At 38.9% G+C, this 16,079-nt stretch overlaps 1 protein-coding gene across 6 annotated transcripts in view; it reads right to left on the bottom strand.

Annotated features, from left to right (window-relative positions):
- PEX2 (peroxisomal biogenesis factor 2) overlaps positions 1-10,397 on the bottom strand; it is a 33,374-nt gene extending 22,977 nt beyond the window's left edge. For 2 of the 6 annotated variants that reach the window (XM_058422941.1, XM_058422936.1), the window contains exon 1: positions 9,970-10,121. In XM_058422941.1, coding sequence (XP_058278924.1) covers positions 9,970-10,109 — 140 coding nt within the window. In that variant the 5' untranslated portion in view covers positions 10,110-10,121. The other 4 variants (XM_040079755.1, XM_040079745.2, XM_058422940.1 and 1 more) reach the window with 4 other exon arrangements.
- Positions 10,398-16,079: the final 5,682 nt, after the last annotated feature.

Genomic DNA, 16,079 nt, shown 5'->3' with positions numbered 1-16,079 from the left:
TTCAGTTAATTTTAAAATCTTCCTTTACACCAACTCTCATAATACAGAACATGGACCCCAGCTGTTCAAACCTCATATCTCACCATTAATTCCCATCCCTTTCTTGCTTATCAAGTGCAGAGAGAAATATCCTTAGATCAAAGTCTAATTGGGAGCCCCAACTGTGTTGTCTCTTAATCACTGTAAAATTAGCTTATATCACTACCTCAAATAACCTTTAAAAAGATTGATTTTGTATTACTGTTTGGATTTCTATATACTACAGACAAATACCTATCATTTTCTAAAGAAAATAAATTGATTCAACTGTTCAGAGTAACTACTAACACTAACTGAAAAGTCAGTAATACACTGCAAACACAGAATCTATTATTTATTTTTTATATTCCTGAGAGAAAGGACTATTTCTCAAAATGGACAAATTCAAGGAAAACACTGAGTAACTGTGTAACAAATCAATCCCATAGATAAAATTAAGAATTTTATTATGGAGGTTAAGAGAGCAACTAGTGAACAATCCCAGAACCCTAAATGCTACAGTTACATTAATGTCCAAAGACCAAGTACAAGACAAAGATACATTCAAATCACAGGTTGCTTTTCCAATTTTAACTCAGTAAACTTAAATTTCATAAAATGAGATATAAGTGATTAGCCACTGCTGAATGCCTGGAGACAGCAAGGAAACGTAACGATAGCTCATTGATTTATCTTCCACAAACTACCTGCTGGAATCAAAATATTAGGGCTTCAAGTTACATAACCAAAACCAGCTCAGAAGAACCAGAACTGATACAACAGTAATGAAGAACAGCAGGAAAGTGTTGCACTGTTAGAAGTTGTAAATCAGTCATTTCTGTCAGCATTTGCTGGAAACTGAAAATCCCACATTACTGTAACACAGCCCCTTGATGAATGCTAGCAACCAAGACTATTACAGTCCATTCCTAAAGATATTCTGAATTCTAAAAGCTTCTACTGACTTCAGATGAGTTTGTCATCAGTCAGCACTCTTAAAAGACAGATTATTAGATCCAAACAATCAGATCTCATAATTACCTCATAACTAATATTTTAAATAATACCTATTAAAATTTGTGATGCTAAATTCAAGGCCATAAAACTTCAAAGTACATTTGTATGCCACACAGCATGGAAGCCAGAAACAGCATCATCCTGCCAACTTTTTTGATATGCCCTAATTTTCATTTATTAGAATAAACAGGAAGATAAGCTCGTAACAAGCTCATGTTCCATCACTATTATTCTTAATCCCATATCCATTTTCTCTTCCTCCCTCATCTTATTTCCTCTTTTGTCATCCTGCTCCTTAGTACATCAAATTACAAATTCATCTCTAAAGGGACGTATCAGCTCCACTTATAAATTCTCATTCTCTGTTACACTAAATGAAATCTAGCTGTTATTCCTTTTAAAGCAATCAGTGATAAAAACCCAAAAGTGTAAAAAACAAAGCTGCATTGTAGCTTGAAGATTTCCAAAAAACAAAAACATGGTTAAAAATCCCCTGATCTAGATGCTGAGCAAAATATGTGCCTAGTACATAACAGGTTCTTTTTTTTTTTTTTTTTTGGAATGAGGTAATGGGAATTATTTGGAGAAGTGCCTTACCTTTTCTGTTGGTGAACTAAAATGGTGAAGAGAGATTTGGTTGAAGTAGTTGAACAGAGTGGCAACTGTGAGGGTTAGCGGGGAAGAAACAGCCCCCCTTGCAAGGAAGGGCGACACCGCTGACTAAACCAGTATCAGGAGGTGTAAAAACTAAGCAAAGTTAAGAATTAAGTTAATAACTGCTGATGTGATCAACAGATGACCATGAGACTCTTGTATTTGAAGACATTTTTGGGCGTGATAAGGATATAAGGTTCTGGTAAAAGGATGGCTAAGTAATACTGCAATGCATGTGCAGCAGTGAAAAGAGCACAAGGCTTAGTAAATGTGCTAACCTTTGTGTAAAGCAGGTGAAATATCACCTGGTGGCAGAGGTATGCAGCTCCATTTCAGAATGGTCCAATGACAGAACATGAATGCACAGTTGCGAGCACAGTGAGGGCAGTTATAGCCCGTAACTCTTCCAGTGAGGGCAGTTATAGACATTAATCTTCCTTTGCTGGTTACTGTTGCTTTTCTGAAAAGTTGATCTTATACCTCATGATATATGTAACATCTGTATTTCATTGTTGTAAGGGCACTGTATCTCACATCACCTTATTTGTCAAGTACAGTGTCAATCCCAATTTTATGCATCTTTTCCATGCGCGTCCTTACATTTCTTCCATGCAAAATTACCTAAAAAACAAAAAGTCATCTAACTTAAATTCTCATTTCATAGCTCTGCATCTCTGTTCTGCTCCTACCTGTCTGATTCATATGAATGGATCACCAGTTACGTATGGAGATGCCAGGATGAAGACTAAGAATATATGTACAAGAGATTCAGAAGCAACACCTGCTCTATATACTGATACAATTTACCACAGATGACAGAACCCTGCAATTTTGCATTAAACACTTTACGCTTATCATTTATGAAACACAGTCACGGCCCAGATTTTATTCCAGCTTTCCTCCTTTTTACATACATATGCATACCAACTGCACAGTCATGAATATTCAGCAATATGCAAGTGTAACAATGCTGATCCAAGTACTGCACTGCAGGAACATAAGGTCCTTTAATCTTTTGTTAGAAATACTTACTAGATAAGAATGGTAAAATCTGTCCTAAATGTCTAAGTCATAATTAACCTCTATCCACATCTGTAAAGTCCTGCATCAATAAAAAGACAAGCCTGTTCACTCTATGTGTTGTGTTTTGGCTTTGTATTAAATGGCATAACTTATGAATAATTGAATCTAATTATAATCAAGAACTCTCAACTGGTGTAAGGATAAAGAACAGTAACTTACTTGACATATATGTCTCATTTTTCAGGCTTATGTTCTATAAAACTCAATGTAATTTTTGACAGCTACAGTCACTGTCTCCTATTTTCTTTATACTGTGTATTCTGTCTTTATCATACAGATTAGCACCAGCACTCATTTGAATTTCTATCGAATCATTTTTACATGTTTTTACATGAACTGGCAAAAGCCAACCCTATTTAAACTTATTTTTCTGCAGATTTAGTACACAAACAGGTCACCATAGAATCAGATAATATACACGCAATACCAGTAAAAAGAACAACAGGGTCAAGAAAAACAGGTAATTGTGAAACCAGCTGCCTTTGAATCTCAGCATCGTACGCTTATATCCACCACTGGTCAACAGCAAGACACTCAAGCCTTTTGCTTGACTTGACTTGAACTGTTCTTTCTGTCTTCAAGCTCGATGTGCTGAATATGTGCAAGCAAAACACCACAACACTGCAAAAACAAATAGTGAAACTTTTAGCTTTCAAAAATAAAAAGGAAATAATTATTCATACAAGTCCACTGTAGGATTTATCCAGACTTGCAAGTGAAAGGCTACTCTGTTTAAAAAAGTAACAGTATGTGATTCCTCCCTACTTTTAGCATTTTTCATTTCATTGTACTTTGAAACATCTGGCATAAACAAGGACTCCTAGGGGTGCTGGGAAAATTTGATGTGGTCAGGGTGCCCAACCCTTGATGATTTTATTACTTGGTAATTATGGGAACTTTAAGCACACAAGGGGAAGACTGACATACTTCCACCACACTTCTCAATCCTGTAACTTCATTAGCATTTTAGAACCAACTGAATGGTTTCATACATGTATTACAAGTAACAGTTTAGAAGCGGGATAATAATTTCCTTGCTAGGAAAGGAGTTGTATGCTGTTACAGCTTCTGAAATCCCTTTGCAATTCCAATGTGTATTTCCCTTCATGATTTAGTTATGCCCCACAGTGTCATGGCAATATATTAATTTCCTTTTCAGGAAGAGTTTTTCCTCTTGTGATATTGTCTGCTTCTCTGCCTACAGAATTAATGTTACTTTTGAATACTAGTATTTTCATGTCTTTTTTCAAATTTTCTTAGAATTTAAATTTTTATTAACTCCTTTCTTTTCTAGCCCCACTCACAATATTAGCAAGAACCAAGAGTGGAGATAAGGAGTGTCAGAGACAAGATTTTTAGGGACAGTATTCCCAGGCAGCTACTGATACAAACACAATAAATATTAGCGGCATTCAACTTCCTCCTAAAGGCAAAAAACCTCCTTTGGTCCTCCTTTGCAGGAGGAGGAAGAAGTGCCCAGACCTAGTCAGAATCTTGAATCAAGATCTGCACCTTTGTAGTAATTCCTCCTCCTTCCTATATTGTGTATGCCCTCTTTTTCTTCTGCCTCAAAGTTCTTAATTTCTCTTCATTTTCCCCCTTATTCTTAAAAATCTGAATTTAGTTTTCTTTTCAAAAGAATCTGAAATAAACTCAAATTTACAAAGTTCTTGTATTCCACCTCCAAACCAAAAAAACCCTACCCCCCGCCTCTTTGAGAGAGGCATGCTACAAACAGGCAGCATTCTTTCCTGAAGATTTTTGTAAAGTTTAGATGTGAACTGATGATTCTTTTCGTTGTAAGTAATCTGTATGGCTGAAGGAACAATTTAGCTCTTCAACAAGCTACAGAATAGAGAGCCTGCTATCTTCTCTGTGCATATACAGCACAATCAGACTGAGACTGCATCTTTTTAGCAAAACACATTGGCTTTTTTTTTCCTGCTTTCAACTTTACAGGGAGTGCTATATAGCAGCCGATGTTAAGAGCATGCATGTTAGTTAAAATGAGAGGAACAGGAAGGGTGTGACTCTCTTCAGTGGTCTAAGAGAAAAAGTATGTATGCTAAAAGGTGTCAAAAAGAAAAGAGCCCAACTCTATCTCTTAAAAAAAAACCAACAAACCAAACAAAAAGCAACAACAACACCCCCCCCCCCCCCCCAACTAATAAAAGCCTCAAAACAGCATAAGCAGCCTGCTTTGAAAACACCATACTGAAGTAAACTTATGCAGTCCAAGTGAGGGAACAAGTTGTAGCAGCTCCCCTCATTAACTGCAGCAGCAATAAAAAGAGTGAGTCCTTTTCCAGATAGTGAGTAGTATAATTTATGCTAAAAATTTAAATTCACTCTCCGGATGCTCTGAGAAATCGCGTGAATTCAGTTTTTTTTTTCCTAAATAGCTAACAGTTGGGAAACAGACCTTGCTAGAGAGAAACTGACATTAGGGTATTCCACTGAAAGACTGATTTTAATTGACAAAAATGATCATCTTCTAACTGCACACATTGCATCATCAAGATCATTAATGGACATGTTAAACAGGGCTGAACACAGTATTGACCCCTGGGGTACAACAGTAGTTACCAGCTTCCAGCTAGACTTCACACCACTGATTGCCATTCCCTGTGCTCCATCTGTTCTGCACATTTTATGCCGACCTCACTATCTGCTCACCCAGCCCATACTGCAGCAGCTTCTCCACGAGGATGTCACAGGAGACACTGCTGAAAGTCTTAGTAATGCAAGTGTCCCTTCCCTTGTTTGCCAAGCCAGTCATTTCACTGTAGAAAATTATCAGGTTGGTCAAGAACGGCTTCCCCTTGGTAAATCTATTCTGACTACTCCTGATCATTTTCTTTAATGTGGCTTAGAAGGGTCTTCAGGATTAGCTGCTCCATCACCTTCCATCCTTCTGGGAGATCAAGGTAAAGATGACCAGGCTATAGCTCCCTAAGTACCTCTTCCTACCCTTTTGAAAACAGAAGAAACATTGACTTTCTTCCAGTCTAGAGGCACGTCTCCCAGTTTCTCAATATCCCAGTCCCACAATCACTGAGACAGTCCTCACAATGATATCAGCCAGCTCCCTAAGCACTCACTGGTTCATTCCCAAAGCGTTATCTATGTCCTATTTACTTAAGTATTCTCTGACCTAAACCTCTTTCCAACTGTACATCTTCCCTGCTCCAGACTTTTCCCTGTGTTCTACAGTTTCTGAAGGTCTTTGCTAGAAGAGATGGAAGCAAAGGCGGCCTGCAGAATCTCAGCCACATTCCCTGTTCATTCACCTATGAGACCACATTTTTCCTGGTATTCCTCATGCTACTGCTGTATTTACAGAAACAATTCTTGTTGCCTTTGACATCCCTCACCAGATTCAACTCCAGGTAGAGTCTGACTTTCCTAATCCCACATATGCATGCTCAGGCTCTGTCTCTATAGTGCTCCAAAGTAATCTGTTCCTGCTTCTGCACATTATACAGAATGTCTGACTTTTGTGATGAGCTCCTTGTTCATCAATGCACAGCTGCTGGCATTTTAGCCTGACTTTATAACTGTTGGGTTGGAGTGCTCAAGCTCTGAGGAGGTGATCCTCAAGTACCAACCAGCTTTGCAGCATCCCAGGGCCTGACCCAGGAGGATTCTACCAAGTAGATCCCTGAAGAGGGCAGAGCCTGCTTTCCTAAAACCCAGGGCAATGATCTCACATTCTTATTCTTAAACCAGGCTCTCAGAGAGAGCCGGCACAAATATCACGAAGTGACTGATTAAGAAATAGATTACATTAGTTTCTGTCAGGGACCGTATAGCTTAAAGAAACATTGCTAAACTGGCACAAACACAGTGAACTATTTATTGAAAAAGTTATTACCTAGAGAATCTTAAAAAAAGCCTTCTCTGCCTCAAAATCATTAAATACCTAAAAGGTTTAAGAAGTAAGGTATCAAAAATGCAATATAACATATCTTATTCTTCAGTTAGATTGACATAAATTTAGAATTAATTTTTGGTAATATACGAAGAATATTCCTTATTAAATACAGTGCTATCTTTTTAATTCAAACATTTATTCACATTTCTCCTTGTTATCTTAATTATTATTATTGGAGCATATCATGCTTACAAGCTAATTCAATGGAATTGTATTTATGTCTGAATCTTATCAGTTATTGTTAGCTGGACACAACTTATTTGTTTCTTTACATCTTCTTGATTGTTGTTTTCACTGAATAAACGCATAAAATCCAAGTGGAACAACAGTTCTGTGGAATTTTTAAAAGTTTTGCAAGAGCAGGCCATTATAACCAATAGAGAAATAAAACATATGGTTAACAAGGTACTTGAATTATAACCTCAAATTGTTGACTGTTAATTTACTACTAATTTTCCTTCAAGAAGCTGTCCACCTCTTCCCTTCTTTGTCCCCCTCCCCATTCCCCTTCTCTCTGAACCTCATGGCTTTGAAACTACTTTCATGTTTAAAAAATAAGAAAAGACATTCCCACTATCCCACCTTTTGAACATGTAATTAAATATTTTTTTTTCCCTGAAAGACCATGTGCTACATCTAGCTATATGTAATTAATACTGGATTCAGGTATCAACTCTCTAGACTTTTGATTATTTATATATTGAAGAGTCATTTATTTTACACTGTATTCTTGGTATTGATACTATGTAGCCATAAACCTGATTCCTTCCTGAATATTCTCTAAGTAGCAGTTTTTAGCCATTTCCAAGACTGTCACCTCAAAAGACTATAAATGGAGAAGATAAAATGTCTTTCTTGACTTACACCACAGCATTTGATGTCAAAGTACAAATTAAGGTCCTTGGATTAGGAACAGTGTCAAAAACTATCAGAGTACAAAAACTACCTTTCCTACTCTATTCTATGAAGGGTTCAATCATGTCTTTATATACTAATAATACCTGTTTGAAAGCTTTAGTTTAATTTTGTTTAGTCCGCTACAGGAACATTTACTTTCTACGTGTCCTGGATCACCTTAAGTATCAAAACCTTTCTGGGAGTCACTGCAGCCTTTAATAAAATTAAACCTACAGTCTTCACCAACAGACATGGGTGAATAATAAAAAAATCTAATAGAGACAAACAGAGCTGTCAAACAAACAAAAAAATCCCTCCTTGCACAGAACAGACATATATCTAGCCTAATCCCTAATACTCTACGAACATGAACTGAGGCATGCTGTTCTAGCTACTTGGGAGCCCTCTAATAAGTAGGTAGATCCATAATGCATCTGAAGGCCCATTACCTAAGAAATAATAAAAAATATATAAATATTCAGAACATGATATTTTATGTCTGTACTACTATACTAAGAGTTCTAAGATTAGCTATGAGGTGTGAGCTGATTGAAATACATGTAAGTTCACTACTATTACTTTACAGTTTTCAACATTTCTAAGAGAATTAAAAGATATATTGACACTCAGGCAGAGAGATATCTAATTTTAATTATTTACTTAATTAAAACAACATTAATGGGAACTGATTTTTTTTTTTTTTTCAATTACTAGAAAGGACGTTCTTGACAAACAAAAACCCACAAGTTTGAACAAAGATAACCCTAGGAGTTAATGGACGTAAACATAGAGGCAAAATGGTAAGCAGAGTTATTTCAGTCGCCTTGGCAGCAGTTTAATGCAATTTTACAATACTCTGTACTCAATAATAAACATCCCCAATTCCTATTTTAAAAACTGCAAATATATATACACATAAGACTGGGGTTTTTTGAAATATTGATATACACACAAACTCTCACTACATAAAAAGGCCCAAACACCGCACTGCTTTCAGACTCAAAAAAAACCCCCTCCAGACTAGTAGGCAAGAAAGAGGGTGCAATATAAGATCCTTGCAAAAACTTCACAGACAACAGTTTTAAACATATTCCACTTTCTAATTCAGACTCAATCAAAAGCTTTACGATATGGAGAACACAACAACCATCACGGTAAATAAAAAGTGTAAATCATAGAATCCTAGCATTATCAAGATTGGAAGAGACCTTTAAGATCATCAAGTTCAACTATCAACACAGCACTAACTCCTAAAAAGTATTCGTTTAACACCTAATGCTAGAGGCACTAGCAACCAAAGCAGACATTTCAATACTGACAGGATCATCTATTTCTGTACTAACTTCCAGAAGAACTAAAATGTAAGTATCAAATCCTTTCAGTACTCTTGATTATGTGCCCTACTGCTTTATTCAATTTCCACTAAAAAGGAAAAAAAAAAAAAACCCTTTTAATGAGCTAATTTCTACATCTTATAGATAGATGTGAATTTAACCCCATAGCAAGTAACAGAAATTGATGACTTCATGCAGTATAAACAAAACACTAAAAAAACCCCCACAACATTATTTTTCCTCTCTTTAATAGCTTATTTACTACTCTAATTAAGTACCAGCAATGACACTTTCAGTTGTTTTACTACTACTCTCTTTATCAGATAAACTAGTCATGATGGACAACCAAGAACTGAAAAACAAGCTGCTGTTGAGGAGGAACTGCAGCAGAAAGACGAAAAATAATCTGTAGAAGAAAACACTGATAAAACAGATCTTCAAAAATAACAAAAGTAGCATTAGTCTCAAAAAGAAAGCTTTATCAACAACTGTTGCTAAACTGTATGTCAAGAAAAGCTCCAAAAAAGTCTGACAAAAAGTAACTTCCAATGAAATCAAACGGCAAAGTATTTTGGACTCAAATTTTAGTACAAACTTCATAATTTAGTACAAATTTTAGTCACACTTCATCTTTGACCTTAGTGAACACCTCCCTCACACTGACAGGTAAAAGATCATACAAGAAATACAAAGCACTCTGGTTTCCAGTATGAACTATGCCATAAGCAGAATTTGTCTGTTTGTCAAATCACATCGACCATTCAGAATAAATCCACATTTCTTTTGTGATGAACCAATGGCTTGTTACTTACAGGCTGCACAAACCTGGATTAAGAGAAAGCAGAACGGTGTCACCCTCATTTTTAGGTTTCTTCGCCACCTATGGTAGGCAGTCAGAGGAATGACCCTTGAGGATTATAAATGTTTCAATCTCTCAACTGATATCAAAATTCAGATACTAATGCCCCTCTGACAGGATACTATGCCCTTTCCTCTGCGCAGAGGTCGTCACCAGGCTGTGTCCTCTCTTACCGCACGCCTGGGCCTAGCTGGAAAGCTCCGTCTCTGCACGCTGAGGCACCAGGAGGCTGAACGGCAGCGGGACTCACGGAACGGGGGCGACCAGAGAGTGCAGGAGGCCTAACACAAGTTTTTATAAGCAGGCCGTGCATGAGCTCCGGGGCCTCAGCCAAAGGGACCGTCCCGGCCTGCGAGGCCGCGGGAGGTACCTGGATGGGCTCCGCCGAAAGTCACGGCCCCTGCAGCGGCTCCCACCCGCCGCAGCCGCTCCGTCGCGTCCCGCCCCGCATCCCGACTGACCTGAGCCGCTGCCAGGCCCAGCCCTGCGCGACTCCGCGGGTGCGCCGGGCTCAGCCTCGAGCCTCCCAGCGAAGCTCTGCGCGGACGCAGCCCCTTCAGGCGTCTCTCCTCAGCCGCCCCGGCCCCCGGGCACCGTCCCGCCAGCCGGGTCGCAGCGGCAGCTGCCCAGAGCGGCAGCCGCACGCACCGCAGTGCGCCGGCCAGCGCCCGGCGCGGCTGCGCAGGAAGCGCTCCGGGAAACCGGGACGGCGCGCGGGAAGGGCTCTCCGCACGGCGGCCGTGCCAGGGCGGGCCGCGCGCTGCTTGACTGACAGCCCTAGAAGCAAATCAGAGGCCCGGAGTGAGGCGGAGCGGCCAATGGCGGCGGGGGGCGGGGCCGGTGAGCCTGGGTCGGTGGGACCCGTGGCGCCCGAATGGCGGTGCCGTCGATTGCGGCTGGGCCGGCGCCAGTGGCGGCTCCTGCTCGAGGGGGCCGTTCGTGTGGAAGTGAAGAGGCTCCTGACTTGGGGTGGCGTGGAGCTTGGAGTCGAGAGCAGTCTAGGGTGGAGTCCATGGGGAGGTCGGAAGCTTGTGGAGCGTTTGCGGGCAGGATTCACAGGCCTGTGAGAGTTGAAACAAGCGGGCTGGGGAAGGAGCGTGGCAATAGCCTAAAGGCGCTGCAGGCGGTATTTCTCTAGCAGTTGCACTGTTCAGCACGTGCTTACTCGGTTAGTTACTGGCATCCGTGTCAGGTTTTCCCTCACGGGCTCGAAAGCGTTTTAGGTGATTGAAAAGCTATAATTTAATTGTGTTGTACACTTTAGGAGAGGCAAACTGCACTGTGAAGTTGGCTGTTACTGTTCTGGAAAGCAAACTAAAGAGATCTCTGTGTGAACAGAATGGGAGGAATTGTCAATGTTTATTAAACAAAAGCTAAATGAGAGTCAAATAATAATCTATTTATTTCCAAACCATAACTATAGTTCTGACATATTCATGAACACAGATTCGCAGGTCGCATTAAGGGTTATAGTTCGTCAGATAACTCCCTGAGGTTGTCTCTGCTCAGGAGGCTGAAGGGGCATTCCATTGGCCCATATTGTTGGATTCTGTACTATTTTTTTCTAACTCATGAGAAATTAGATAGCACGCTGGACTACCTCAGGTATCACAAAAGAAAATGCAGATATTTATGAGTATCAGGATCCTGAAAGAACAGTCTTGTTCAATATTTACATGTAGATTTTCACAATGATAAAGCAGTTAGGCAAAACAGATTGTTAATAATGAATAATTCCTCTTTTAGAATACTCGTTTGAAGTGAATAGGGCTAATTGACATGACTAATTTCACAGAAAGGGGATTAGATCTTTTTGTATGAAAAGTGCATTTTAAGCAAAATGAGGTAACTATCTTTTGAGCTAGAAAGACTTCTGTTTAATGGAAAGACATTGTGGAAAGCTTATTACCACTAATGAAAAACAATCACCCCCAAATATTTAAATAATATACTATGTACACCAAGGTATTTGGGGTAATTTTTCCTTTTTGTTTAAAACAAAACCATGTAATAATTTACTTCTGCTGAGGAGTAGTTAATTGAACCGTGAAATTAATTTGTTATCATTATTTTATCATTGTATATTTGAATTAGAAACAAAGGAAAACACTTCCTTGTGTGGGGCACTGTGGAGAGCTTATAATTTAAGATCTTGTGAAGTGAGACTTTGTGTCACATGGGCATAGCAGAGAAAGGCAATAGAGGACCTGCAGCTCAAGAGTGAAGCAAGGTGCTGTTTCTTGGTGGGGCTGATACTGTGGCTGTCTCTGGGAGCCATGCTTTCTGGTTGAACCCTTGCCTCTGTTTTGACCTGACACTGCAGAGGCCGCTGACTTATCTGTGTCTGTCACAGGAGGTCTGAACAAAAGCTTGCAGGGCTAAGTTGTCAGTGGTTGGAATACTTACGGACCCTGTAACACCGAGTACCATAGGGCAGCGCTGAACAAGTCTTACACGTCAAGTAAGAGTTTTGACATGAGTTCTGGAAGCTGAGTTTCAGAACAGTCTGTGAGTAACTCTTGATGGAGACACCTTTTCTTGTTTACTCCAGTTGCTGAAATAAGCAGTAAACAAATAGGGGTACTTAATATCTGAAGTGTGTCCTCATTTCTGCATTCCTGTACTCATCTGACACATTTCCTCCTGCTGTTACTTCTGCTCTATTCATATGGAGATCATCTGGCCTTCATGCTCCTGAGAATTTTCTCTCTCTCTCCTCAGGCCTGGATGTGGGTAAAGACAGCAAACTCATTGCTGAGCAGGTTGGTTTTACAGACTGGATAATGTTATCGTTTTGGAAACTGGAAAAGAACATGCTTGCTTAAAGTATACTGCAGTGATGAAAAAGGGAGTTTTCAGGTATGCTCTCTAAAGAAATAGAGAGCAAACTAAGATTACCTTTCTCTTTGAAATGCTTTAAACACCCCTTCCTCCGTTCAAGCAATACTTAAATTGTTGTGGTTTGCTGCTGGTTCAGCAATCAAAATGTTATTTGTAGTGTCTTTGTAGTAGGCTGCACAGATTGGGAATTTAGTCACTACTGTTAATATTCTTCCTGAAGCAGAAAACCACAACTAAGGGACTGAAATACGAAGAAAGAGAGGGGGATGGGAGAAAAATGAAAAGCTAAAGCATACCTTTGTCCAAGGTTTTCATTTGTGTCTAACCTTCCCTGTCATTTCTACCCTTCTAATTCTTTCAGGATATGATAGAAAAATGTTCCCTCTGACTATAGAAAAGCACTCTCAAATTTCTGTGCCACTACTTGAAACACAGTGATGCTTTTAATGCAGACATTTTCCATGGCCTTAACTGCTCACAGGTCTGTACCAAACCAAAGTAGCCACTATGAATACCTAGCAAGTACTGTTCATAAACATTTTTATAATGTTTGACCTTAAGAGTGACCTGAAGATTAATGGATATGTTGTATCAGTTTTAATGGGTCTCTTCTCCCTTGGATACACACATGTGACTCCCATTAGTCTTAATGGGAGTTATATGTGTGCCTAGAGGTTAGACAAGATCTCTGAAGGTGCTGTTATGCTCTCTTGTATTAACGATCTCATAATTGCTGAGGTGCTGCACCTTTGCATTGAAAGCAAACTAATTAAATTGGTCTAGTCTAAGTTGGTATACTAGCATACCTGGCACGTATGTGTGTTTTCCTGTGGGTCCCTCAGTACACAGAGGTAGAAGCCAAATCAAATGTGGAATTTAAATTTTGTATGCTACTTGACTTTCTTTGTACTTGTTTTTTATAATCCAGAATGAATTCATGAGTTTTAATTCCTAAGAAAGATGATTATTCGTGTGAATACAGAGGGAGAAGCTGAACGTGGTGTTTTATTTTATCATGAAAGCATGTATTGAGAAAAGGGACTGAATTGATTCTTATTTTGATGTTCCAAATCATGCACTTTGAAAAAAGACAGGTCTAGAGGATTAACATGAAGGTTGATGTTGAATTTTAATTATGGCTTTGTTACTCGTGTCTTCCAAGAACCTTTAGACAAAGCACTTCACCTTTCTTTGATTTCCAGGTAGGTAAAATATCTGCTTGCTTCTTAGTGTTGCAGGCATAAATTAATATCTGCTCTGTGCTTTGAAATTTTAAGATTGGTATCTTTAACTGTATTCTGCTGGCATAACCACTTGAAGTACAGGAGGAGGAAAAAAATCATAGTAACCACCTGATACAGTGTCCTGGTTTGGGACAAATTTGGGAGAAAACTCCTGTATAGGATCTCTCTAAGGAAGCAAACCCACGTGGCCCCTCCCTCCAACCGGTCCGGAAAAAAAACAACTCAAAACCCTCTTTGGAGAAAAGTGGAAAAAACTATTTTACTAAACAAATGAAGTGCATACAAGTATAAAGAATGAATAGTATGAAACAATAAAACCTCTCTTTCTGGAGTGAGATGGCAAATTGAGAAAGTCCTTGCCGTGGGTGTAGCTCGGCTCTCTTTCTCAGCGTCTCTTCAGTCCCAGTCCCTCCGGCGCTGCTGGAAAATGCCGAGGTCCAGGCCCCGGTGGGCCGCAGGTGCAGCCCCCAGTGCTCCCCTGGGTTTTCAGTCCAGAGCAGGTTTAAACAGTTCTAAGAAAAAGGAAAAAAACAGTCCAGGGAAATTCTCTGCCCTAGCTAGCTGAAACGAACTAAAAGCAAAGAAAAAAAATCTGTCCTCCAGTCTCTCCAAGCCTCCGCCGAACACGCTGTCTGCAGAAGAATGTGTAGGAGTCAGGCAGTTTTCTCAAAACAAACTCCGCGCTTCTCCTTGCTCTTAGAACCAGTCTTAAAGGCACAGGACTCAATATACAGCACAAACAGAACAGACGATTGGGGATACAGGCATCATAAAGTTACCCTAGGACATTCAGCCAGGCAGAAGTTCTGGTGATGATGCAGATCTCTTGAGAGGAGTGATTCTGTTCCACAGTTTGTGATGCATAAAACAGTGCATTGTGATGAAACTTTTTTGGTATTATGTATATATATCATCTATCTTTTGGGCTGTGTTTTTCAGTGAAAGCGATTGTACAATAGGAAAATTGACATTGTATAGACATTTTGTATCTTTATCAGTCAAAATAACAATCAGAATTTGATGGTCAGTGTGGAAATTTGTGCACTGTATTCTGTGACTGTCTCTGTGCATTTGAAAATCAACCATGATGTAGTTTTCTTTGAAAATACAAATTTGGGGAAAGAATGAATTTTCATATTTATATGCTGGAGGAGAAGAAACCTTTATGTGCTAACCTTCACTTTAAACTTGGTTCAAGGTTTTCTTTTTTCAGATTTAGGTATTATATAAATTCAGTTTCACAGTTCAGTTTTACTATTTGAGAAGTAACAGATCCTGGTTTTGGGGGGGAGTGTTGTTTCTTGGTTTTTTGTTTTGTTGTTTTTTTGTGTGGTTTTTTATGTGTTTTTTTGTGGGGGGTTTTTTTGATTTGTTGGGAGGTTTTTTTGATAATATAATTATTTTATTTTTGATCTTATGTGTGTCTTAGTTTCTAGTAGAAAGTAGCAAATATCTGTCTGAGACTGAGATGGTAATGTTTTTAGCCCTGTATTTTAAAATACCTGGAAAAATCTTGTGAATAGTTTTGTAAATATATTTCTTTACATTTGATTCCAGTATATAAAATATATGGATCAAAATTTTATTCCTCCTGTAAATTTCAATCACTAATTTCCATGGGTTTTTTTTTTTTTAGTAATTTCTGATAAGTTCTCCAGTACTCTTTAAAGAAGAAATTGTTAGTCTTATTAGTGTTATATTTTAGGTTATATATTTTCAAAGAAAGTTGAAGCTTAAAACAAATCTTAGCTAATTTCAGTTTTATATGTATGCTTACCAATAAAAAAGAATGAACAGGTCTTTTTTGTAACAATGGGAAACTGAATTTCCAAGGTTTTATGATTCTTTCACTTAAATTCTACTTTGGCGACATACTCTACACTTTGAGAGACAGGAGTTGTGTCCAATGTATTTTTACAGTATCAAGAACTGACACCCTTATGAAGAGAACTTCTTTTGGGGAAAAATAAACTCCAAGCTTTGTTGGTATGTATAGATCAATTCTAAGCAGAATAAGCAACATCATCAAAAAAAATTTTTGTTTTGGTTTGTCGTTGATCCTTCCTTCCTTCCTTCCTTCCTTCCTTCCTTCCTTCCTTCCTTCCTTCCTTCCTTCCTTCCTTCCTTCCTTCCTTCCTTCCTTCCTTCCTTCCTTCCTTCCTTCCTTCCTTCCTTCCTTCCTTCCTTCCTTCCTTCCT

This window comes from Hirundo rustica, chromosome 1, assembly GCF_015227805.2.
Source record: "Hirundo rustica isolate bHirRus1 chromosome 1, bHirRus1.pri.v3, whole genome shotgun sequence".
Classification (NCBI taxonomy): Eukaryota; Metazoa; Chordata; class Aves; order Passeriformes; family Hirundinidae; genus Hirundo; species Hirundo rustica.
Note: the sequence above shows the minus strand (reverse complement) of the source record. Positions and strands in the feature narration are given on the sequence as shown.